Source organism: Xiphophorus hellerii, chromosome 19 (genome assembly GCF_003331165.1).
Source record: "Xiphophorus hellerii strain 12219 chromosome 19, Xiphophorus_hellerii-4.1, whole genome shotgun sequence".
In the NCBI taxonomy this organism is placed as follows: domain Eukaryota; kingdom Metazoa; phylum Chordata; class Actinopteri; order Cyprinodontiformes; family Poeciliidae; genus Xiphophorus; species Xiphophorus hellerii.
The window spans coordinates 12348086-12375307 of record NC_045690.1 but is presented as its reverse complement, the minus strand read 5'-3'; the positions used below and the strand labels follow the sequence as shown (position 1 = coordinate 12375307).

At 38.9% G+C, this 27222-nt stretch overlaps 1 protein-coding gene across 9 annotated transcripts in view; it reads left to right on the top strand.

Annotated features, from left to right (window-relative positions):
- ttll5 (tubulin tyrosine ligase-like family, member 5) overlaps positions 1-27222 on the top strand; it is a 62964-nt gene that overhangs the window by 32287 nt on the left and 3455 nt on the right. For 8 of the 9 annotated variants that reach the window (XM_032546910.1, XM_032546911.1, XM_032546914.1 and 5 more), the window contains 10 exons: positions 221-338; positions 1698-1844; positions 1967-2055; positions 3285-3409; positions 3662-4234; positions 4312-4496; positions 6995-7122; positions 15084-15276; positions 18734-18930; positions 22645-22727. In XM_032546910.1, the coding sequence (XP_032402801.1) occupies positions 221-338; positions 1698-1844; positions 1967-2055; positions 3285-3409; positions 3662-4234; positions 4312-4496; positions 6995-7122; positions 15084-15276; positions 18734-18930; positions 22645-22727 (1838 nt within the window). Of the gene's footprint in view, positions 1-220; positions 339-1697; positions 1845-1966; positions 2056-3284; positions 3410-3661; positions 4235-4311; positions 4497-6994; positions 7123-15083; positions 15277-18733; positions 18944-22644; positions 22730-27222 lie in introns of those variants that run through there. The other variant, XM_032546916.1, reaches the window with a different exon arrangement.

Here is a 27222-nt window from a genome sequence, read left to right as displayed (position 1 = left end):
GCTGTCCTGAAGCTACAATCAACCATAGTTAAAAAAGTTATCTGAATTTGATCTCAGTATTTGGCATCTGCGCCTTTTGTTTACAGAGATTAAGAGGAGCTCCTGGAGCATACCAGCACATCAAAATATCATGTCTTTGCAAAAATGAAAATTAACTGCTTTCTCTTAATTGTGTACTTTACCATTTTAAATGGTTTTCATCTCTCTGCTTTATCTTCAGCAAAGTGCAGGCTCGGATGGCTTTTTCCTCTTACCTTCAGCGAGTCCAGTGCAGGCTTTTAGTTGAGAGCAAAACCAACTCTATCCCAACCTGGCCAGACGATGACAACGACCAAATGGTAAGGTCTCATTGGTAGTCAGATATGCCAACATTAGCGTTATTAGCTTGTGTGCCTTGTCGTGACACTGTTGTGTTGTTCTGCTGTTTTTGTCTGTACCCTGTGCCTCTATCCTGTTCTACCAGGATTTCAGAATTTTAAGTATTATATACAGTACAGACCAAAAGTTTGGACACACCTTCTAATTCAATGGATTTTCTTTATTGTCATGACTATTTGTAAGGCAAGAAATCCCACTTATTAACCTGACAGGGCACACCTATGAAGTGAAAACCATTTCAGGTGACTACCTCTTGAAGCTCATCAAGAAAATGCAGAGTGTGTGCAAAGCAGTAATCACAGCAAAAGGTTGCTACTTTGAAGAAACTAGAATATAAGGGGTATTTTCAGTTGTTTTACACTTTTTTGTTTAGTGCATATTTCCACATGTTATTCATAGTTTTGATGCCTTCAGTGTGAATCTACAATGTCAATAGTCATGAAAATAAAGAAAACTCATTGAATTAAAAGGTGTGTCCAAACTTTTGGTCTGTACTGTATATATTTTTAAAAGTTATGTACCTGTTTATTTGTTATCGTTTAGTAGGGTATTAGTCAGTGCCTAATTATTGTACATGCCACTAGTCTATATGGGTATATTTATACTTTCACCGTTGTTTGTATATCTATCTGAAATTTTATCTTTCTGTCCAGGGACTGGGTAACTTTAGTTCATTTGCAGCAATTCTTTTAATAAAAAAATCTATGTCAAATAAATGAGTTCTATTCTGTTTTACTTGTGCGTTTTTACCTCTCTCCCCATGATATTTTTTAGTTCAAGTAAAATTGGTGGAACACTCCAAAGCATTGTTTCCTAACTATGAATTTCCATTGTAATTATTTAGTCATTTGTGCTACGTAGCTGAAATGTGTATTAGACATTTGTGGCCACAGTGAAGGAAAACGTGGAGTGTAAGAGGCAGTCTGACTGGAAAGTCTTCAGTATACATCATCATCAGTGACCTCAAACCAAATCAGTTAAATTGGGGTGGACTCTTTTTTTTTTTGAAGAACTAAAGCAAATGGGATATTTAAAAGCAGACTATGATGAATCAGTATTTCTGCATAGCAGTGCTAAGATAATTTACATGTATTTTTTTTTCTATTGGTTTTTTTATTACCCCGCAAGGGGTCTTTTTGTGGGCTCTATTGTCCCTTTTTCAAAGTAGGCTGACAGGGAGAAAGGGAGAATGAGAGGGGGGAAGACTTGCGGTAAATGTCGTCGGGTCCGGGAGTCGAACCCGCGACAGCCGCGTCGCCTCTGAATGTGGTCCGCCACCACGGCACGCCAATTTACATGTATTTTATTTGTCTGGACAGGAGCTTGTGATACGATTCTTGAGAAGAGCTGCCACTAACCTTCAACAAGACATAAACATTGTGTTGCCCAATCACCAGTTACCACTCCAAGATCGCAGACGCATCCTGTCCTACCAGTTAGGAGAGTTCATCCACTGTTACAATAAGGTACTTCATCCAATAATTCAGTTTAATCACAGCATTTTGTCCTGATGAGGGACTGAAACTTAAGAGAATCATACTCGGATAACTGAGACCAGCTGCCTTCTGCTTTCCTTTCTCTTTTACAGGAAACTGAGTTGATGACAAAGCACGAAAGTGGCGAAGAGGAGCATTGTGTTAACGAGAGTGTATTTCAAGAGTACATTACGGGAGCAAGGTTTGTGTGTCTTTTAGTGGGTTTTAAAACCCACTAAAGACCTCCTTCATTCATTGCTTGGCTATACACCGGTGTACTTCTATTGTATTTTTCAAAAGTAGTCATACTCCATGAACCTTCCCAGATTTTCTCACCTTACAATCACAAACTTTAATGAATTCTATTATTATTTTATGTGATAGACCAACACTACACAATGTACAGTTGTGAAGTGGAAAAAACCCCACATGGATTTTAACATTTTCTACAAATTTGAAAAATGTGTGCTTTTTTATATACCCCAAGCTAGAATCTTGCACAACTAATTGCTGTGAGAAGTAACTCAAGGTATGTTAGAAAACATTAGTGAACAAAAAAACATGAATACACAACCAAAAGGTGAGGACCAAAGTTTAAAGCAGGGTTGGTGCTTAAACAAATGTTCCCCAAGATTTGGAGCTCTGCTCATTCAATCATCCACGGCAATTGCAAGGCGTGTTAGTTTATGAAGCAGAAAAGAAACCCTTGGTAACTTTAGGAGAAATGCAGAGATCCACGGCTCATCTGGAAGAACCTGTTGACAGAATAACCATTAGTCATGCACTCCACAAATTATACGAAGAGTGGCAAGAGAAATATATTGTTGAAAGAAACCTACAGTATAAGAACACCAGCCTGCCATAAACCATGTAGGGAACTTTGCAAACATGTGGAAAATGAAACCAAAATTGAACTTTGGCCTTCATACAGAATACACTGTGTGGTAGAAAAATAGCAGATCTCCCTGAATCCATTGTTACCAAATGTGAAAAATGGTAGTGGCAGCATCATTCTGTGGGGATGCTTCACTTCAGCAGAAACAGTGAAGCTGGTCAAAGTTAATGAGAAGTTGGGTGGAGGTAAATATAGGAAAGTCTTGAACGTAAACTCGTTAGGAGCTCCAAAACAGACTGGTGTGAAGGTTCATCTTTGAGAAGGAAAACAATTGTCAACTGTTTTCAGTTGGAATGCTTTAAAATCAAATCTTATGTATACAAACACACAATTGTAAAACTTGTTGGAATGAATGTGTGTTTCTACTTCAAAGTTGTATGCTACTTTGTTTGTCACAAAATCCTAGTAAAATACAATGAAGTGAGTGTTTTTCTAAGATGAAAACGTTACAAGAGGTATGAATACTTTGGCTTGGCAGGATACATGGTAATATGAGCTAAGTGGCCTCATTTATTTTAATGTCTTTTTTTCCACAGTGAGAACGATCTGGAGGAAGTGCTGACATATTATACACATAGAAATAAATCAGCAAACGTCTTCTTAGGAAATAAAGTTAGAAGTGTCAAGGCTCAGGATTCAGGCAGCAGGGCAAATTCTAAAAGTAAGTTCCATATGTTTTATTTTTATTCATATTTCTGGTTTGCAGTATTTTTTTTTACATTATCTTGTGATATTAAAGAACAACTAATTATTTTTTTGAACCACTTAAAAGTAAACAAAAGAAGAGTCATGTGAGATGGACAGGTCAGCCATCAAATGATTAGGACTCAGTGTGGGATCATAGTGTCTGTCAGAGTAGAGGAATGAGTGACTAATGATAACATAGCTTGGGATTTCTTTCCCCTTTAAACAGCTTTGCCTGTGACCAAAGAGGACTCCAGAGCTTCAGAGTCCTCACTCTCTGCAGGGAAAGTCTGCAGTGACCCAAACATCAAATCCTCTGAGACTCAATTGCCTGTGCTGCGTTCAGACCAACAGGCTGACGTTACTGCCAGTAAAACTCAACCAGATGTCCAGTCGTCTCAGCACTGCTCCGGTTTTTCTCCAAGCTCAGGCTGCGCAAACATTCATCCACAGCACTGCTCTCCTACTACAAAATCCATTCCTCTTCACTGCCCCCCACCGCCACCACCTCCGCAGCCACCGTCTTACGCACAGTCCTTGGCCAAGTCTAACTTTTGCCATTCGGAAACTCTTTCCGATCCTCCCGCATACACCTCTGCCCCCGTCATCACGCAGCCAAAAGTGAATCAGACACCCTCATCTACCAGCTCTAATGGAGCTTCTGCTGTGCCACCAAACCAGGCTTTGAGAAGGATTCAGTCTGTTACTACACCCACAACCAACTCCAAAACTACATTTGCAATACCAAGTGCCACGCACGTCTACAGCCAGACATTCTCTAGACCTACCTCAGCACACCAAGGTAATCGAAGTTCTGTTGCATGTGGCTTTCACAACTAAATTAATGTGATGTCTCACCCTTGTTTCTGTTCATTTTAGGAATGTACAGGAGCCGTTCCAAGCACAAGTCTAACTCAGAGGGGACTTTGAGGGACTTACAATCTTTGTCTGCCCAAGCCCAATCAAATCAGCAAGCATTCATCTCAGCCCTGCAGAAACTGGCTGACAAGCAGGTTGCTCGCCACTATGCCAGCTCCAGTCATATCAACCTGCTGACACACCATGTGGGTTTCTTTTTTGTCTTGGTACATTATAATAATATATAATTCCTTTCCGAGGTTTATCCCATGTCGTAAAGCTCCCCCAATTTTTGAGCATTTAATTTAAGTTCTCGTGATCATTTGTACCAAAGGATTCATTTGCAGCTAAAAAAAAATCCTTCTAATATCAACATGTGAAAAGTTCAACCTTTTCTTCTTGGCTTACCATCAATACAGTGTAGGGTTGATCTGTTCATATTTTTTGGATCAGCTGTTTAATAACTAAATAGCAAAATGTTTTTTATTGGAGCTTTTACAGAATTTGAATCAGATGAAGCTAAAACTTTGCCACCTGAGGAGCTCTGTCTGGAACATATTTAGAAAGGGTTTTTTGTTCCTAAATACAAAATTTATAGCTTTTTTTGTACAGTTTTGGCTTAATTACAGCCCTGACTATTGTTTTTCTCTCAGAAAATGGCTTTTTTGAGTTTATATGCTCTAGTTAATGATTACTCAATTGCTAAATCAGCCATCATTGAAATAATGATTACTTCAATTATTTCAATTGATTAATCACAATTAATCAGAATAACTGTCTCAAAATGTTTTAGATTTTATATGCAATGGTAGTGTATGTAGTGTCTGCTGAAACAGGGATGTTCTGCACCTCAGAAACTAAGTTTAAGAAGATTAAGGTATGAAATTGGATCCACTCTGTCAGCCGGTACAAGAGGCTATGCAGATATTAAGCAGCTGTTAGCTGACCTCTGTAGTATTTCTTTCAAGGAAAAAAATCTCTGTAATGTTTCATGTAGAGAGGAATTGTCAGTCTCACTGTGAGGTCTTTGATATTTTCCTTTGTTGATGCGTAAATCTGGCTTAGACCCCATGCTGATGGGCGGCGTGTAGCTGCTCATACTTTCAGCAGACCTGTTGGAGCCGCGGAGGTCTGCTGCCTCTTTCAGCACACCTTCCTCCTTCAGCCCTCCACTCGCCTCCAGTCTGTGGGTTGGGGCGGCTGTGGGGGTGGGTCTGGAACTGAAGTTTAACTCTGGCTGGCCCAAAAAGCGGTGAGCCGCATCAAGCCATGGCTCTGTGTGAGGTCTCATTATCAGATGCACCATGGGGGAGTGATTTCTGTTGATACTTAACAGGCAGCCACTTTTTTTTGGTAATTGATGCTTATAAATGGAGGAATGTGGCAAATTGGCACTGAGCAGGGGAGTGGCAGCTTGGCTGGCTCCATCACCACCTTCTCCCATATTCTCCAATGGTTTGGCCCTCAGCATTGGGAGACCCTAAACCTTTTCTCCCTCTTTTGCCTCACTTCATTTTTTTTTCAGTGAAGAGTTTTTTTGTGATGGCACCAGACCACACAGAGTGCAGGTTTTATGACTTCCTTTCTGACTGTACATTTTTCATTCTATCTGAAACTTGTTTGCTGTGTTTCCCAAGAGCAGTTAATCCAGGCCATGGCAGAAGCTTTAGTCAAATAGTCCAGTATTTGGCACTTATAGGGCTCAGAGAACATTTAGATTTTTCTAAGGCTCCGATTTAAGTCATTAAATCACTTTCTGGGCTAAATGGAGAACTTTGTAAACATGAACAACACTCCGTTGCACAGTTGACCTCAGGGTTTAAGTAATTACTCACTCTCAAGCAGGGCCATATAAACAGAAAGAGACTGACACTGAGTAAAACCAGGCATGGCCGCCATCTCCATCATGCTGCTGTGCAGTGATGCGACAATATGATTGTGGATCCTTTCACCATGTGTGTCTGTTTATGTCCACTGTTGTAAGATTGCCTTGTTTTAAATAAATAGAAAGTCCCGTAAACATGACAGAAGAGGATGGTGCAGAATAGAGATGGATAGCCCCTGAATGAACAATTATTGTTTCTGTGAATCCCTACGTTTTGTCTCTTTATGAATATAAACAGTATCCACAATCAAACGTATTATATTTCCTCCATTTAGATTTTGTTCTTTGAAGGAATATAACTTGTCTAACTTTAGAAGTAAACTAGCACTGTGGGTGTGTAACAACATGCTGACACATTTTTCTTTTATGTCGTACAAGGTCTGGCAGCTCAACAGTTTTCCCATTGGACATTTAGCGCACAGGAGGAAATAAAGTAAATAAAATACCACAACGGTATGATGTATGATTAATACTCCCATAATATTTCACTGAGACTACAGAGTAGCACTGAGATGAGGCTGATTGGGTTATAAGCACATTTCGACTGGAGAGTCATGATAACTGTTGCTGTTAAGGATGGAGGAGGCGGAGGTGAAGGTTGGATTTAGTGTTAAACAGAGACTAGCTGTGCCATGTGCAGTGTATACATTTCACATAGATACCAGAGATAAAGGCAGTCAGCTGAGGGAGGAACTCAACAGCTTAAAACACAGGATTTACTGTTACCAATGGCTTGCACTGAAAAAAAGCTGATCAGACAAAACATCTTTAAGTACAATAAAATTAAGATGAATTATTTCTCTGTATTACTGTGTTCAGCTGACCAACCTGAACCTGGCCAACAAGATGCTGGGTCGAGAGGGTTACACACTGACCCCTAAAGTTGGTGCAGCCCAGAGGCCTGTGAGAACTGTTCAAGCTGGAAAAGACTATCTAGCCGGTACAAGGTAAGTTTTTCAGAGTATGGAGAAAATTATCAGAGGGAAAACAGGCATGTTATGACTAATAATAGTAATAGTGAGCTAACATATTTTGTTTTTTATAGTCTTTTTATCTTCTTCATAACCACTTTCAACATTGGTTATTGTAAAAAAAATTGACTATTATGAAATTGTTTCCAAAGTGTTAGAAGCATGACACCTTATATTTCACTTTGTGTTAGTGATTGCTTAAGCTGTTTCCAGTTGTTCCTCAAGGATCTGTCCCTGGACTGATGTTGTTTATACTTTATATCGTAGGTCTTCAGTTTATAACTGTAAAATTTTAATTTACCCAGAAGATGCCTAACACAAGACTGAAATCAATCACAAAGAAGCAACTCGATAGATCTACAAGTCATGATGATGCTGGTCTGAGGATTTCAGAAATGTCTGATATACAAACATCCCTCAGGTTTTTAGTCTAAAAATGAGATCTTCAGTGTTGTTATTGTAGAGGATTTGTGCAGAATAGCTCAAATAGCTTCTTTTTAAAAATGAAATGTTTAAAATGCCATCTTTGAATGCACAATGTGTTGAAACTTTAAGGAGATGGACAACAGACGTAAAATAGCTTATTGCTTAGCAAGAACAAGAAACTGATTCAAAATTAGACAATAACAGATTCCATATGTATTAAATGAAGTGTTCGGTGAGTGTTATTGGTATTGCACAAGTTGCTAAAAAAAAAACCCAATGACTCCATGGTTAATGTTACAGTAGGCGTAAAGAAGTCTTGCTTTCACCTTCATGGTGTAGAGTGTCTTCGCTCTGATGAGAATGTTTATTATTTCTACTGTAAGCTCGGTTTCTTTAATAGCTTATATTTAATTAAAAAGCACTTCAAAGTTATCTACCATGTTATCGAAGTTTTATATTTAACAAACATGCACTCTGCAAACTTAAGAAAACCTTGATGTTGCTTTTGGTCCAGTTTTAGCCTTGTGCTTATTTTGCTGCGTTTTATTTGCTGTCCTCTGAGACATCACACAGATACTTATCCCTTATGAGGTCAGATGCAATCACCACAAAGTTAAACATTATGTCTTTTTCCTGATGGACTTTAAATACAGTGTTTATGTATAGTCCTGAACTATTCTTGCTGTTTAGATTCAGTAGGGAAGCTTTAAATGTTAAAATGTGTTTGAGGAAGCCTCTTTTTACATTCAGGCGTCAGGATGCTGTTTAACTATGAAACGTTATGTTCCACTTTGGCCAAACTGCTGTCCTGAGATTTTTGTGTTTTAAAGCTTTAGTTTCACTTTAGTGTCAAAACTTAAATTATAGCTGGCCACTTGGTCACGGTCAATAGAATCCAAAGGCCTGTTTAATGGTCTTTAACAGAATATTAGATTAAAATTGGTTGGTCTTTGGGAAGGAATTGCCGCTCCAGGCAGTTTGGTGAAACTTGGTGCTGGAAAATTTTGCTCTCTTTATGTAATTGAAGTTGTGTTTTCACTGCCAGGACCTTTTTGGCATCCAGGGTAGCTTATCCTCCACCGTGCTTTTTTTGCTACAGTAACCAGGGCGAAAACAAATACAGGTAGAAATTTACCCTGAAACCGACACCGGTATGGAGGTCAGACTTTTTGAAATGGCTGTGGGCTAAAGTTGCAACTTATCAGTGGGAGGATAGTAAACATTTCTATTTGGTCAAATTTCCCCTGCATTTTGTTTCTTTTATTTCCCAGTTTATACTCTTTAATGCTATTGAGACAGCAATACTTTTCAAGTGACTTAACAAATTAAGTTAAAGTTTTAAAAGTAAGACGGGCAGTGGTCCGATTGGTATCATTTTGCCTTGCAGCAAGGAAGGCGTAGGTTCTTTTTGTATGGAGTTCTCCTTATGCAAGTGTGGGTTCTCTCTGGCTACCCCGGCCTTCTCCTACTGATTTTAAGTCTGAATGGAGGAGCTGCTGCTTGTGTGTGGTTACATTGGAGGCTTTCATCATAAAATATCTGTGAACAACTACAAACTTCTCAGTAAAACAGATTTTAGTTAATTTTTAGAGGTTATCCGCTTTGAAACTGTCAAAATTATGTTTTTAGGTAGACAATTATAATACTGGTCAGATCACCCCCTTTCCTTTCTTCTGCTACTTGAAGTCTGGAGTGGCTCAGTTCATTTAAGGTCCATAAGAAATCCATTCTATACATTTCTTTTAAGTTTGAGTGGCAAACCTTGACTTTTAAACTGTAACTGCTGTGAATTTATATAAACGTTGTTTTAGTCTAGCTTAACTGTTTCTAATCACATCCTGGACATTGAGGTGGATGTCCTCAGATCACCATAGGAAGAGAATCTGCTCAGCGTCAGAGGACGTAATAGACATGAAGGATCAGATTTAGGCCCTGTGTAATGGAAACCCACTCATAAAATGGCCTTGGTAGATATAAAGATGTCTATGTTCCAGAGCAAAAAGCTCATAGTTGAAACGCTTCAGAACAACTGGCTGCTGAGTACCCATAAAATATGTCTTACCTCTGTGTCTAGTGAAAATTTTCTTTTCTCACTCCTGTCACGCTACAGTGAGAAGAAAAAAAATCTAACTGTCATGGTATATGGTAATAGACCAGGAATATCACCCTATAGTACACATGATCAGCCTCCACTTTTACGTTTTTTGTTGCTGGTAATGTAAATGGCGGTGCCTCAGACAGCTTGGCCCTGATCTCTGACTCTGGTTTTCCAGTCCAGTCCTTAAATGTATCGAGCTGTCAGGGTATTCCTGGAATGTCTGGCCGTTTCCCCTTTACAAATGTTTTTATTTCCACCAACCAAGAGGGGACTTTTTATAGAATTTATTATTTGCAAATGGCTTCATCTAACCTTCATGGGATACTCTAGAAACAGAAATCAGATTTTGAAAGATCCAGTGCTGTCAGGGATCACATTTTTGTTCTCAGAGTTTTAGAAATATTATTTCCTCATAGTCTTTAGATGTTCTTTTATCAAGCAATTCATGTTTGTGTGGATGTGTGTTTATTGTGCTGAAATATCTAATATCATTAGAAATGCTTTTGATTTCATAAAAAAATGAATTTTCTCCCCTGTTACACTTGGACCTATGGCTTGTGCCAAACATACTGAAACTGTTAAGCACACTGACTCTTTTTAACAACCACAGGGGTGAGGTATGATGGGTTTCAAAGGCCAGCGCGGCTCTTTGAAGTGCCGCTGCCAGGATCTAGCAGGTATGCTACATCAGCATTCTCAGAAGTCATGCCGAAATCCTTTGTGCTGACAATTGGAGGATGTTCAATCATATAGCACGTCCTGTCACAGCCTCTGTTAACCTCACTTCCGGTCTCGGACAGCTTTGTACATTTATGTGAAGTGATGTGCTTTAAAAACACAAATGGTAGGCAGACGTTTAGAGACCAAGCCAGCTCCCCACAAAGCGATTTCAGTAAAATGTCAGAGATTGCACGAACCCTTGCAAACATGTTCATATCTGTTGGACCTATTCTTATTTAGCCACAAAGTGTGTTTCATTTGGATTTTGTGATACACCGACAGAAAATGGTGCACAATTGTGAAGTTGAAGGAAAACGATAAATGATTTGTAAAAATCACGATATGTAAAAAGTTTTACAAATCATGTAAAACATGAAAGTGGTCCATACATTACCATACATCCCCTTTTACTCTGATACACCTAATTAAAATCCAATGCAACCAACAAGAAAATGCCCATGCTGAATCTGGAGTAGCTACACAGATCCTCGGCTCAAGTGATTAAATCTGTTAACAAGACAACTACTAATCGTGCAGCATACCATCCCCACAGTGGTAAATTACCTGCTTTTCTATGGCAGTTTATCAAGTCACAGGACTCCAAAGCAGTTTACACTGCAATCAGTCATTCATTCACACACTTGTGGTGAGCTGCATTGTATTCTGGGGAGAACGGGGTTCGCACTGGCAACCCACCGGTTACAGGACAAAACTTCAGCTTAAGTCGTGTTTGTAATACCAGTCTCCAATGCATAATTCATGTCCATGCAGGCCAGGAGGAAGTTAAGATTGTGCTTTCTGTCCACAGCAGCTGAACTGTTCATAATTTAAGTGCAATTGTTTAATCTTATTGTTTATATGTAGTTACTGCAACCAGAGTCAGTGGTTTTTGTCACTGCGGAGAAAAAGTCACATGTATTCATTTGTTTGACGTGTGATGGCATAGTGTGAATTCTCTTGTTGAATATTAATTAAATTTAATGAAAATTAAATGCAACTGTCTATGTTATTATTGTCATTTTAAAAACTGATGGGTAAAAATAGATTATAGATTATTTTTTTGACCCTGTCAGTCAAAATGACAGACAACAAAAAAGGTCAGCGCGACCTGTTTGTCTTAACTAAGATGCTGAGCAATTAGTTTTTGGGGCTTTGATTTGCTGGTAACACCAGTGGCTTTGTTTTTATAATTAACTTCAGTATCTGACTTCTTTTACAGTCAGCAGTTGCTTCTAGATGGTCTTTAGTTGTTTAGCCAAATAAAACTATTGTGAAATGTTTCTAGTATTTTATCCTTTTTTATTGTTAATGATATAACATTTGTTAGTGTTCTTTTCTGTACAGCTCTATAAAATAAGAATGTCAGAAACTGTACTTTTACAGGGTGTTGTTTAAATTTAATTCAGTGCCTTGTAATGTATTGCAAGGGTGTAACATTTCAAAAGACCTTTTGAACGCCCATTCTCCTGACTAATCAGAAAAACTGCTGTAAAAGTGTCTGAATTCTTTGATGCGAGTCAGTGTACCACAAAAAATGGCCTGATGTCTCTGTTCCTTTGAGTTTAAAAAGAGGTTTCATTCTCTCTGATTGGTAACAGATGTTGTACTATGAAGGAGAAGCCTTTAGGTAAGAACAGCTGAAATTCCACTGAGCAGTTTTAGTTCCACCAGATATAAACACCTCTGGAACAAAACTGATAGCAACTATATTTGAAATATTACTCGGTACCTCTGAAAGAGTGCAATCCCTACTTACATAATAATGATTCCCTAATCATTTCATTCGGGTGTGTAGCACTAGAAATATACCTAAATGTTTCAGGACACCACATACAGGACAAATCACATCCATGTTTTAGAATGGTCTAGTCTAGTCAAAGCATAGGCATAATATTAGAATGTGTGGCAAAACTTGAAAACCGATGTTCAGAGATCATCTCCATACAGTCTTGACTGAGCAAACAGGTAGAGGCATTTCTCTAAAAACAAAATGTGTAAGGAAGTCTGGCTATGGAGTTATTTTTCCATATTTTTCCACCATGTTTACCAAGCTTGTATGTCTCTGCCTTTTATAGTATGGCATAGAGCCTTCAGCAGTCTCTGATGATCTACATCGTTATATGTAGATCATCAGATCTACTTCAGACTTAGTAGTATGAAGGCTCCAATCCTATATTTCTCAGGATTTTTCCAGCTTCAATATAAGCATTCCTTGCATCACTGGACTGAACAAAACCATAAATACGGGTCATTTTTCGCATTTTAAGGATGTTTCTTCTCTGTGTCATGTTGTTGCAGGAAAGCTCTATAAACAAACACTGATTAATGGCTGGAAATACCCTCACAGTCTTGAGGCGTCTGATGTTTACACTGACCAGGCAGGGCTTTGAGATAGTCTGGCATGATGTCATCTCAAACGGTCCATTTTCCCACATTCACTCCGAGTTAGATTGATGCTGCACATGTGCTCCCGTACTGCTCTGTTGTTCAACAGTAAGTTATATCAGCAAATTAGAAGACGGCAAGCACAGCAGGCAGTAAACTGACACTCCTGAGCAGTCTCTCTAAATTGGTGGTTAGTCCTAAAAAGATTGAGCTCTGCAGATATGGTGTGATGAGAATATCAGATGGAAATCTGTTTTTCTCTTTCAATTGTTTTATTTTCTTTATTTTATTGGTTGCTGTGCTGAACAAGATTTCTTCTTCCTGTTGTTAAGATTCCAGTTATCTGTAGAAGTTTCTGTGGTGTTGACAAGACCTCAACATTTGGTTCTCTGATGAAAGTGAACTCGAGAAAAGCTTATGCTCTTACTGTGATAGGGCAGTATGGATTCAATGTATGCTAATAAAACAGCAGGGCTAACGGACATGGTGGTCCAGTGTGCAAACAGCAGTCAAGTTAGAGGAAATACCTGCTGTAAACAAGGAACAAGTTCTTCTTTTGTCCCCCAAGAGTTTTAGAATCACTGGCCTCATAGGGTTCACAGACGAGCCTTTGTTTCCAGAAGCTTGAAAAAGAAAGAAAAAAAAAACTTCACTGGCTCCTAGTCACACCAGTTGTTTTTGCGATATATGAGCTATTATGTGAACTGAGAAATGCATGGGCGGATAGCATGTTCACATGGGTTTAAGATCCCTTGTGTCTTTGTTTGGCCGGTCAGGACAAGGAATATTTTTTCACTCGAGCGACACAAGATTATTATCCCACAGTTTGCATTGTTGTTCAAGATTAACTGAATTCTAATTTTAGAGTTTATCATAGTTGAAGTCTAAAAATATTGCAGCTATTGTGATTTTAGGTCTGCTGTGTTTTCTTTTACTATGGACCAACGGACAAATGTTATTGCATGCATGGGAAGAATTTCCAAGAACATTTTGTTGTTAAGACCCCCGAGGCTCCCATTTCTTTAACTGTACATGTATCCCGTTTTTTTCCCTTCTTCTCCCACTCTGTATTATATTCTTCCTTGCAGCTCCCAATAGATCCCTTTATGGCATTATTTTTGGCTGATGTTATATATATACAGCAGCAAACCAGACTCCACATAGACTCAATTTAAGCATGTCTAAGGGGCAGGCTGGTCACTTCATTGTTTTACCAGGAGGAAAATGAAGAAAAAAGGTTGAAGCAGGCTTAATTCTAATGGCAGATAATCCAGTTACAAGCGCGTGCAGCTCGTCAAAAAGTTTTCTTTCCAGGTTGTGGCTTTGGGATGTAAATGGGACGTGAAGCCAGAGGAGCATTGAGGCTAAGAACAAAGAATTTTAGCTCGACCCTTGCTTGCCACAGCCTTGTCCTCCGCTTTGACCATGATCTGCTCACTTTGATTTGGGGCTTCTGTGGGCCTTGCAGCTACTGGTTATGATCTTAAAAGCTGGCTTGTCAAAGAAAATGAGTTTACAGATTCATCTAAAAAGAAATTTATATTGTGAAAAAGTTAAATATTTTTTGTCAATCATCTCAGAAAGTGAAACATAAAGGGAAATATATAGACATTATTTAATTTTGATGATTCTGGCCTAGAGATAATAAAAATATAAAATTTAGGGTGTCAGAAAATGAAATATTACGTAAGATAACAAAAGATATTTTAAACCGAAATGTAAAGCTACTGCAAGTCTGTTTAGCCAATACTTGATTTTGCTTGACAATCCTTTCAAGACTCTGGTTATCCCTGTTGTTGGTGCACCTTTCTGCCTTTCACTCAACTTTTTATAAACATGCCTGGATAAAGCACTTGTTCTTCAGCAATAAGCTTTGGGCATACCTTCCTTGTGAGGAGTGTCAACAGTCAACAGTCAAGTCAGCAGTTTTCCCCATAATTTTACAATATTTCTCTTTTTCACAATGATAGACAGTGGATTTTGGGTTTTTAGTAAGCCATAATCATCATAACTGCAGGATATATAGACTTGAAATATTTCATTCTACATAATACATGAGTTTAATTTTCTGAAGTTAGTGACAAAAAATACAGACCTTCATTACCTGCTGTTACATCTCTTGTTTGTAGGAAAATTTGGAAAAAATGCAGTTACAATCTTACTCCAGGGCCACCAAAGGACATACTCGTACTCATTTGATTGAACTCAGATTTAACTCATATAGCATCATTGGTTTGAATATTGCAAACAGAGTGTGATTTCTTGGTTTCAAATTGTTTTTCTCACTTCTGCTTGTCATTGCTCACAGGCCACCGAAGAGCAAGGAGGGTATATGGGACCCACAGATGCAGGCTGCCCCCAATGTGGTGATGGGCTTGAACTCCACACAGAGCAGTCAGTCAACCAAAGGAAGCTACCAGCTGCAGTTTGCTATCCAGCAGCTGCAACAACAGAGATTAAAGACCCATCAGCTTTTAGACAGGGACCATCCCAGACATCAGGTACATATGCAGGAGAAAAACAGATGGACTTTAACGATAATTATATGGAAAATATTGCTTTGCTTAACAGCACCATTTTACAAAATTCTCTTTTTACTATTAAACTCTTAAATATTTTACTAGTCGCACATTCTGCTAATCCTTTTCCAAACCATGTTACGAAATGGTGTTTGGTGGCAACATAGTCTTCAACAGGAGCTCATTCCCAGAAAGCCAAGCATTACTCCTTAACCAAAGTTTATTTCGCTTGGCTGAGCTTCTTCGTTGAGTTTTGATGGGAAGGCGAATAATGCTGTCGAGAAGAGCAAACACAGTGCTCTCACATGTATTTATACCCCTACACTTTGTGTTTTTATTTCATATTACAACCACAAACTGTAATTCATTTTTTGGGGTGATTTTGTTGTGATAGATTGTTATAAATTTGTGCAAAATTCTGACGTATAAGAACGTCTCTACATAAAATCTGAAAAGTGCGGTATGCATTAGTTTTCAATCCGTGATATCCCAAAATTTAATTTCACACAACCAGTTACCTTCTAAACTAACTGTTAAATAGAGTCCACCTTTGTGTAATTTAACCTCAGTATCATTATCTGCTCTGTGAAGACTTGAGAGGTTTGTACGACTTGAGGCAAAGTTTCACCTTCCAGGAGGACAACAACCCAAAACATACAACCTATGATAGAGTGGTTTAGATCAAAGTATATTTATGTGGTACAATGACCAAGTCAAATTGTAGACCGAAGGAGAAAATAGCTTGTCACAGAAGCGCTAGTCTGACGGAGATTGACTTTGGACCTTTAATTACAGTTAAAGGTGGTTCTACTAAGTATCAACTTGGGAAAGCTGGTCAAAGCCTTTCAGTTAAAAAGTCATGTTTTTTTTTCTTTGTCTAAATCACAAATGCACAAGTTTGTGTGAAGTTGTTACATAAAATCGTAATAAATTGAAGTTTGCTTTCATAATTTGTCAAAATATAAAAAATTTAAATGGTATGAAAGTTTTGTAAGGCACTGTATGGAATCTCCAGTTTTACCAGCCCAGTTTATGTCAAATTTGAGCTCCATTTAGTTTTTTGGCCTTGCAACATGGATATAATTTTGGTGCATGATTGTCACCAATTGTAATTTAGCAACAAGAAACACTTGAAGTTATATCTGACCAGCCATGAAGGCCGTAATTTGAAAGTGTTCACGTGGCTGATTCAAAACGCAGGAGGGTTGCAGGAGTGTGCTTATGGTAATTCATCCTACCTTTATTTTACTTTGTAGAGCCACCTTTTGCTTCAGTTTCAGTTGTAATTTACTTTTGAGGTATCAGATTAAAGAGGTTCATATATTAGATATCCACATCACACTTTTTCAGCATTACATATTTGAACAAAATCAGAAGCCATGTTAACTCCTTCCACTAAGGAGAGTTGTACTTCTTAGTGTTGGTCTGTCAATTAAAATCAGTACTGAAATCATCACAAAATAACTCAAAGGGTATGAATTATTTTGCAATTTATATGATTAAAACAAGCCAGCAGCCAGAGCAGATTTGAAAGACCTGGAGAAATATTAATCAAAATCACTTTAAGAGATTCCAAGAATCTTTGGTAGTGATCGAATGTTGAGTCATCCAGAAGTTTGTAAGCTTCCTGCGTTCATTCTTTACTTCCATTAATGATTTATTTTGGTATTTTTATTCAAACGTACTTTGTTTCGATAGTCTTTTTCTGAGCAGACTTTAAATAATTGATTATTCTGGATCAACTGAAGATGCAGAAACAGGCTTTCTATTGATTGTGAATGCTCATGTGTATTCATGGGTGCTGGAGAGACAGAAAGAGACGGGGATCTGTTCCGGCACTCCAGTCCACGTTCCAGTTACTGGGTGCAGACTGTTCGGCTCCTCCACTGGGTTGGCTCTGGGCCACCTGGCAGCCAAAGAAAGGTGCCCTTCCTGGCCCCGCTCAAACTGAATTGTGGCCATAGGCCTTGCAACCTGGAAACCCAGCTTCTCATTTATCAACACAGGAATTGCATCAGATATTTTATGTCACCTCATTGGCCCTTTGAACGGCTGCTCTGAGAAACTGCAAAACCATTAGCATGTTAGATAGCCGTATAAAGCAGCAGAGAAAATAGCATGGGCATGAGATATGGAAAGAATGTATGCAAGCATTCCCTACTGCTGCTTGGACAGAGTAAAATGTGCTTCTAAAGTATTATGTCAAAAAGACAACAGCATATTCCTCCTTCCCAAGCCTTTGAAGAGCTTTTCCATAAACAAATAAATGATGTGGGGAATTTGCTTTTCATTGCAGCCAACTTCAAAAAATGTTAAGCTTGTTTTGATACTGGAAGGTATTTCATTAATATCTGCACTTTTCCATGCCAAGCACTTTGATGCTTGATACTTCACCTTAATAAACAGAGGCCAGAGTATTTTCCATGACTAACCCATTCTAAATCTGATTACACTTCCGCTGGCCACTTTTGGAGTGGCTTGATTTATTTTGTCCTTAAGAGTACACTACTCCCATGGATGCATGCTCTACCTCTCATCTAAGTTTTGTGGAGTTCCCTCTGGAGACGAACGCTCATTATTGATCCTTCTTCTTCCATGATATTAGTGAACAGACTCTTTTTAGGAACAACAGAAATTAATGACTAATGAAATTATTTCTACTTATTTTCAACCTCTTTTTTGTTCAGCCTATCTCTTTTGTTCATCCTATCAGAAAATGGAAAGAGCATAGCCCAACTGCAAACCTACTGAGATGTAGCTGTTCACCAAAAAATGATACGCAAGGTGGCTGGAGAGTTTCAGAGATTCATATCTGTCAGACAGAACAATATTTTAGTCAATTACTCAACAAATTTGGCATTTATGGAAGACTGGCACAAAGAAAGTCATTTTTGAAAGAAAGCAAAAGATGTTCTCTCTGCAGTTTGCCAAGAAGGGGCTCTAGTCAGATGAGATGAAAAATAAATTTCCTTGGCCTTTATGCAACATGCACAAATGTGAGGTGGATGGTTAACAATATTTCCGATCTTGCCATTTATGCTGAAATATTACTTGGGTGTAAATGTGGGGGTTTAACATAATTTGCACTAGAGCAGCAACTAACAATTATTTTAGTAATTGGGTATTCTATTGATTATTCTGACGATTAATGGAATAAAACAGTGGCACATTCGGACTTTTTCTCTTACCGTGTGCAGTGAAGCTGGTTAAAGCCGATGGAAAGATGCACTACAGTGACTCTAAACATAAAGCTAAACAAGTAATGAACAGACCAAATCACACCAGTCTTTTAGAATGGTCCGGTCTGAATTATAAAATAAATATATTTCTGGTTCTAATGCAACAAAATGTGAAAATCTTTTAAACGGAATTACTTTTTGATTAAAATGTTGCTTTTGTGCCATTTACTTGAATTGATATTGCTTGTTTCTCCTCCCAGACCCAGTTTCATGACCAGACAAGCAGTCCACACCCGCAGGTATCCACAAAACCGTTCAGCTGCTCACCATCCAGCTTACATGCTCAGTCCAGCCCCAACCACAGCCAGACCAGTATTCGCCCGGCTTATACTCCAAAGCCACCCAGCAGCACGCTAGAAGCACAGGGCAGGAAAACAGCAACAAAACGCCTAATAAAGTAAGTCTTGCAGGTGAATTGCTGTATTTCTACTTAATGGTGAATGAAACAATTTTCTTGTGGACTTTCCGAAACATTTAGAGCACTGGGGTGGGAGTTTTGGTCCCAGCTCATGGAAGGAGACAGGGTTCATGGGATCCTTGAGTTCAAGCGGTCACGGCTAACGCTAATGAGAGTCAGAATATGAATGTAGTGTACTTCTCGCAGCCTTTTGGCCGTGGGCTGTATCTTTCTGTTCAGTAAACAACCTCATCACAGGCCTGATTTCTGCCTGAACTGTAAACAGAATCTGGTTCAGTGGAAGGGCCCGGGCTCTGGGCTCCATTTAAATCCTGTTTGGTTTGGAGATAAGGTGAAGAGTACAGAAGGAAAAATAGAAAGAAAAGGGGTGAAACTGGGCTCAACTGCCAGCTATTTCCCTTGCTAATTTTATGACTGTGTTACTGAAACATCCATCCAAATTACACAACAGCAGCAAGCCTTTGTGATCAGGGCTGATTGTTTGTTTAAAGCATGCTGGCAGAGGGCTTTTCAGTTTTGTTTAATGTAGAAGAGGAATGGCACGACAGGGGAGTTTAACTATCGACAACAAAATCTATCTGGCAGTTCATTTTTTAGTTATTTTGACTCATTCACTCCAGCCAGGACTGAGTTAAACATTTACTCTATCTGTTATATTCAGCATGTTGCCACATTGGACCAACTTTACCTGGTGTAGAAGGAGTTAGTGAGGCAGAGAATGGCTGATATAGAGTGGTGAGTTGTATTTGCTTGTGTGTGTGTGTCTTCCTGGCAGTTGCTGTGTTTACCTTCTGCATGTGGAATTCCAGAGCCCCCCTCACACTCTCCTCTGTCCTGCATTTTTGTGGTCGACCAGTGTGACAGGGGAGAGTGTGGGAAAAACGGAAGCTTCACGAGCAAAAAATGCGCTGATGGAAACAATGAAAAGAGAGAATAAAGAGATGAGAAAATAAAGAATGACAGAGAAAAGTAAACTCTATCCAGAAGAAAGAAGATGATTGTCTCCAGAAAATGGAAGGATAATAAGTTGCTTCCCCATTTTTCCAGGGCTCTTTTTTGGAGCAACTCTATACCTTTGTTATTGAGGCACATCTGAAACGTATTCCAGTGCCAAGCTAATCCCCTCCAACTTATAATAGAATCACTGTGCTGTATGTATTGAGAGAGTTCAAGGTTGCCCGGCTCTCCAAACTCCATTCTATATCAAATTGTAAAATTATTGTTTGATACACATATATTCCATCCTTTGTTCCCCAGGATTTTCCATGAATAGTGCACTGCTGATGTTTGTTAGCACTCTTTGAAGGTCTAACATATTAAATCGTTCCAAGTACTGCCCACTCCACTTCTGGAGTGGGCAGTACTTGGAAGGGCTGACTTCTTTACCCATTAATTTTCAGGTTTAGCTTATAGTTAGTTACTTAACCTGAAGCAATTTTTCACATTACAAATACTAATTTAGTTTTGATGTGATAGAACAACACACATTATTGCATTATTGTCAAATGGAAAGAAAAGGGTATGTGCTTTAACTCTAATATCCCTGAATAAAAACTAAACTAACATTGTACATCACCTTGCACACTTCATCTCTAGTTGATGCGCAGATGGATGGAGCTAAATGCCTGGGAACCCTGGAAGAAAATTTATTTAGAAGCTGCAGAGTTGAGATTTTCTTCAGGTCAAAACTGTAAATATACAACCAGAGCTCCAATGGAATCCCTTTATACACACACACACACAAATCAAAGCATATTTATGTATCAAAATGACCCAGTTAAATTCTGGAACCTAAATCCCATCGAGAATTGGCTGCACGAAAATTGATATTCACCTAATCTGACTAAGCCAGATCTATTTTAGTGTCTTTATGTGCAAAGGTGGTTGAAACAAAGCCAAAAGATTTATGTCTGTACTTGCCACAAAAACTGGATCATCAAAATAATGTCAGGTGGACTGAAAGCAGAGGCTTGACACATTCCTCTGATATTTAAAAATAGAACAGCTAAAATAATACATCCCTTTCTTGCAACTTGACAATTTTCCATTGATTTTATCCCCTAAAATTCTAATAAAACACCTTGAAGTCTGTGGTTGTACTATGATCAATAGTGAACAAGTTAAAAGGCTGTGAATACTTTTGCAGACTCTCAGCCTTCAGCATTGGCGTTAAAGCTCTGCTGCCACAGAGCATGCTCAGTTGAAGCAAATGCGCAGCTTGTTGGTATCATACTTAGCAGGGCCCTCTCTTTGCTCTATCATCATACCCCAGCTGCCAACTTGAGGGGCTGCAAAGGCTCAAAGTGGTATGACTTCAGTGAAGGCTTTGAAAGCAGCAATTTGTAATGCAAATAAATGAGCCTGTTTGGTATTTTGTTTGCAAGGTTTGGTTAGTCACAGCTGTAACTACGGAAACCCGTGCTGTCGTGTGGCATTACTAATAGGGTGACAATTACACCAGCGCCATTAATGTCAGCGTTGCTGTTGCTCTCACTCCCTATTAATCAGCCACAACAGTAGTTATTTTCATAGAATACTCCATACAGACAGAAGCCGCCAAGCGTGTGTTTATGGTTAAACTTTATCCGCTGTTGGTCAGGGTGGAATCGCATTAGGCACACGCTACTGGAGCAAGCACAGGAACTGCAGATCTGAGTGAATTGTTAGACTTTCCCAAACATTGTGCTTAAAGAGCCGTCTGCCCAACTGCAGGTCCAGAATCAGCTCTCACCTGCAGCGTTTCTGGCTGCTGTTTGACTCTTAAAGTGACAGAGTGAGAGACTGTTGACAAAGAAAGTGATGTGAAAGGACCCAAAGGTCAAGCTTCCCCCCCACTCGCCCTCTCAATGTGAAAGGGGCTGCTTCCTGTCGAGGTATGCCACACTTAAAGTGGGCCAGTTCTATTTGTGGTTGTGTAATGGTATGAAAGAACAACTGTGCAGCCCCTTACAAGGAGGCAGTGTGTACCCTCATTACCTTATTAATGCTCCTTTGGCATGCTGCTGTTATGGGGCGAGAGGTTAATGCCAGCTAAGCTTTATTTATTGTTCCCCCTAAAAATGCTCAACAGAATTAATGCATAAGGTTACAGACGTGTCTGTTCATGCTTTATGCTTCAGTAGCTCTTTTAATAGCGTGCTTCTGGAAAACACTGCACTCACTGTGCAATTATGTGAAAAGAGGTATTTAATTTCTTTTCTACAATCTTTAGACTTGTTTATGAAGCCCTGTGAGGTAAATACACCACTCTATTTGCTAATTACTCTGCATATTCTTTATGTTTGTAACCTTTTCTTGCAGCTTGACTTAGTAATCACCGGCCTATGCTAGCCAGTGTGATAGTCACATCACCCTGGACAAGGAGTAGGAATTTCTCTCCTTCTTGTCACAATAGCTCTCAAGAGGCACTCAGTAAACACTTAGCCCCACCAGGCTCCACAGACTGCACACAAAGTGCAACTATTTGAATCTGAGTCCACTATACTCATGTCATAGGGCTTTCATGGTGGCTAAAACAATCACACGCAGGGAGAAACTGTTTCTCTTCGTGTTTGGTTTTGATGTTTAGTTCCACAGAGGCCTTGGAGGTCTGCAGAAACAAACAGTCCTTGGGATATTTTTTCCCAACATTACTTTCTTAAAAAATAATCATTTTCAGTCGTTGTTCATTCTTAAGCTGTTTCTGATTAACAGGCAGATGTCCTCAGAGAGTTCAGCCAGTGGTTCCATGTCAAGCAACCAGCAGGTGGTCTACGAGGCCATTTGCAGTAAAACAGGTGAGTTTGATGTTGCAACTCTACATGTACATATACTTCATGCTGTACCACAGTCCTCAGGCTGGGGGGAGTTATGCCTCTATGCCAGTGTTAGTGATTACAGGCATGCATAGTGGACATTCCCCATTGAGGACTGATAAACACCACTGGATATTTTTTATCAAGCTCCTTCTTTTTCAGTTGCTCACTGTTGAAATTTATAGCATTGTTGGAGTTTGAAATAACAGTCAAACTTCAATTCCAACTAGTTATTACACTGAGATTTTATTAGTACCTGTAGTAAAACCCCTTTCCAGGATTCTATTGAAGAATTATGTTGGAGACTTTGATGCATCTAACAAGCTCATCTCTATTGCCTAGTGAAAAAGTGAGAACTGTGCAGGATATGTGAACCCATTGGCATTGTTTAAGGAAGCACCTGTGGCTGAAATCATGTGATCTGTGTTGCCTTGGCATACTTATGTGTCTCAGTGCTGACAGTTTTCTCCATCAGTCACATCCTTTGCTGCAGTGTTCCCACTTTTGTAGTTGTACCTCCCTAAGATCGCAGGAACCTGCATGACTAATCAGAACATGGCTTATTTTAAGCCAATTTGGTAACGTGTAGTTGTTACCCATTTCAAATTACAATGATCTTCATTGTAAATAACCACAGGTCTTTAGACATCCATTTGTAATCTTGCATCGGAAAAGATAATCGAAAATCCAGTTTTATCAATAAAGTATACTAATTTTGGTTAGAAAATCTCTCCAGTGCATTTTCTGCCAATCCAAGCACCAAGATTGCGTTGATAGAAAGTTTTCTGGAGCTCAGTACTGCTTTTGACTCAGCTGAGCTTTATATCCCATTTGATAGACTAGATGAGTGAGTTTGTCTAGAACTGTATTAATTGATCCTCTCCATCTCAGATTATGGAGCATACAACATCTCTCTCTGTTTGCTGATGACACACAGCTTTATACTTCTGTGTCACCACGTCACCACAAGCGCTTGCAGTCTCTAAGTTTTTCCACAGTTTTCGTGTTGGAGGTTGTTACTCAACTGAGCTTAATGAGGCCAAACACCAGAGACCATCTAATAAACTTAGGTGTCATTATTCACTCAGCTAAATTTTAATAGGCACCTAAGGTCTATTACCAAAGAAGCTCATTAACATCTTAAGCCATTTATCAGAATGTAGACTCTCCTGTCAAAAGTATAGAAATGCCTGACATGGAGAAACTGTCATGTGTTTTAAATCAGAAGTGAATTTTCTTAATGATTTTTTTTACTTGTCTTGACCATTTATTTTTCCCCCTTTGTCTCTTTATTTCCCTGCACTTTAAATAACATTGTGTGTAATCAGAAGCAAACTCATCTTGCCTAGACATTTATGCAAGTAACCATTCAATTTGGGTGTGATCAAATGTTCAGTTTGTAGGCTAGTATTTGCAAAAAAGTGCTACCAACTTTAGTTAAGATATTAACTACTCATAACCTCTTAACATAATCCCACTTAACAAATATAAATTACCCCTTTGGAAAGGCTGAAAGGATTTGATGCATTATGAAATGTCTCCGAATTACAGCTACTGGTCACAATTACCCAAATAGTTATGAGTAATAGTGGTAAATACACCCCTGTTGTTAATTTTTTGGAAAAACACTTCAACTCCAAGAGAATTTAGATGTGGATAAAACCAAATTCCCCGTAGAGTAATTTTCAGTTTGGTTGTACATGGTCTGTGCGTCACTAGCTTAATGCCTGATTATAGCTGAAAGATAAGAGAGCATAGTAAAGACTTTTTTTATTTGCACTTAATGAGATCCAGTAATGCCAAATGTTCACACCATTCCCAGTTACTGTGCAAACAGCAAGAGCTGCACTACAGAAATAATCCTCTTTAAAGGTCATATTCTGCTCAGACTATGTGGGTTCATTCACATTCATTTACACAACTTTGTGCTTCATTGCAGTGATGTTGATGTCAGGCAGTTTGCTCACATCTGTTTGTTTGATTATACTTTTCCCAATAATCTGCTGTACATTAGTATCAGCAGATCCTTTACATGTCATCCTGTCTGTGAAGACGGCGCTGAGATCACCATGATGGAAATATACAGTACCTGTGCCACGCTCGTACTCCACACAAACACCTTCAAAGAAAACTTCTTTCGAAATATTCCCCTTTGTCCTTCTTCTCTCTGCCCATAAGCTCAGAATACTGGCTGAACCCAACTAACATCTTATAAACTCATCAATTACTGTAACTGGATCCTTTAGGAGCAGCTTCAAAATTTCTTAAATGCACTTTTTCCATCATTTAGGATGCACAGGATGAGGAATGTTTCTCTGGTCTATCTTTAAAAATAACTTAAGCCTTTTTAGCTTACATACCGTGCTAGTAAGAAGGTTACAGTGGATATAAATTTCATATTAATTACGTCGTTTATTTACTTATTTTTTCGTATTGCAAAGTGTCAAAATTATACATATAAGCCTAAATATATTTGAACCCCAAGTGATATTTGGTTAAGTGCCTGTGAGTGTGTTGCAGACAAACCTCACACTTTTGTAGCTATCAACTGTCTTCTAAAATAAAACCCACTGGCTGTTTGAACAATGGTATTATCAAATTAATAATAGTAGTATTATTAATTTGGTTAGTTTAGTAGAATTGTTTTTGCTTTTCAGCATATTTCTCAAATTTTTAAAACATGCAAGCCATACCAAGCTTTCCTGGAGGCGTGAACTGTGTTGAAGTTTTAAATATTACCCAATTGCCAACGATTGGCCATACTATATGTAATGCACCAATTTGACAAAGCTGATTGAAAACTACAAGCACTGTAAACAAAGCAACCCCATGGGGAGAAGGGCCACGACATCTTTGCCATCAATAAAATGTCTTGTATATTCTTTGTGCTCCAAGAAGAATATACAGTAAGTGTGGCCAAAAATTTGCCACACTTCCAAAAATTGTTCAATATTTGGAAGTGTGGCCAACATGGACTGAAAGGCTTTGTTCACGTCCTCTGCTGCCTTTACTAAACTACAACCCTATGCAGGCAGACTACAAATCTAAAACAATGTAGACAGTCAATTTTTCTCAACTCCTCCTGTTGGCTGATTGGCCCAGTTGAAATTCAACTGGAAAAATCAAGCTCATTGGGAGAAATCCCAGATGAAGCGAGCAAAGAAAGGAGATGAGAGTCAAGTGGAATTGCATAGGAAGGCAGTGGCCAGGCTAGTTGTATGTCTGCCTGTCTAATCCATTCTAAAACATTTCTGAATGTGCTTTTATGACCAGAAACTGTTAAAACAGCAATTTGTATTGAAATAACACAAACTGTTACCCTTTGATAAAAGCAGATTCATTAGGATGTTCAACAATAACTCAATGAAGCAATCAAGGCGCAAGTCAATGATGCAGAAGCTGCTTCTGTATCACTGTGTATAGTCAAGTGAGTCTGACATCATCTTAAAAAAAGAAGCACTTGCTCCAAAACTGTGACTAAAATTCACACCTCTCTACACATAAACAAACCAATTACCTTGTGGGGAAATGTTCTCTGGTCAAATGAAATAATTTTTTACCTTTCTGGTCATAATGTCATCATGAATGTTAAGGAGGGGTCAAGGTGAGGTTTTCAAACCTAAGAAAACTGAACCCAGTCTGAAGCATGGTGGTGGTAGCATCAGTCTCTGAGTCTGTTTTGGTGCCAGTAATATGCCAGTAATATTGATGCATTGCACAAAATGGTTGGAAATTATTCTACTTCACAGTTTGATGGTTTAACTTGGGATAGAGTTTGGTCTTCAAACTGGACAATGATCCAATCCCATCAGAACTGGTTTTTGGCATGAATCACACTGGATACCATTAAGCTTCTAGACCTCAACCCCATTCAAGCTTGCGGACTTTTCCTAAAGGTTGGGTCTCTGCCAGCAAACCAAGCAATCTGAATGAGTTCTACTAAATCTGTCAAGACGAGTGGTCAAATATCCAGCTTGAGTTATGCCAGAAGCTTGTTGATGACTACAAAAAGCATGTGGTTTTTCTATAAGTTTCAAGGGACATCTGTCTAAATATTCGTAGGGATGTATGTGTATATTCACACTTGCTTGTAACTGAAGAAAAGAACGATTAAAAAATCCCTAATCAGCGTATGTAAAGTCTTTATTAGTGCTGCATGCTGTATTTTCTTGAATAAGAGGGATTCGGTGTGGCGATTTAAAGGGAAGGAGACTGCTGTCGGAATGGCTGCAGCCTTTGTGGAGCACAGAAGTGCATCAGGTCTTTCTGCCTTTGTAGCAAGATGACTGAGCTCCCCTGATTGACTCTGACAGGCAGTTAGAGCGAGTCCAAATGGAGAACATTCTCTATGATCAGCTGTCACCCATCGTTAATCACACTCCTGCTTTATCTCTCTCCTGCGCGCTCTTTTAATCTCTGCCTCAGCGCTCGTACAGCTCTCCCTCTTTCCCCTGAAAACTTCTCCGGCTCACTCACG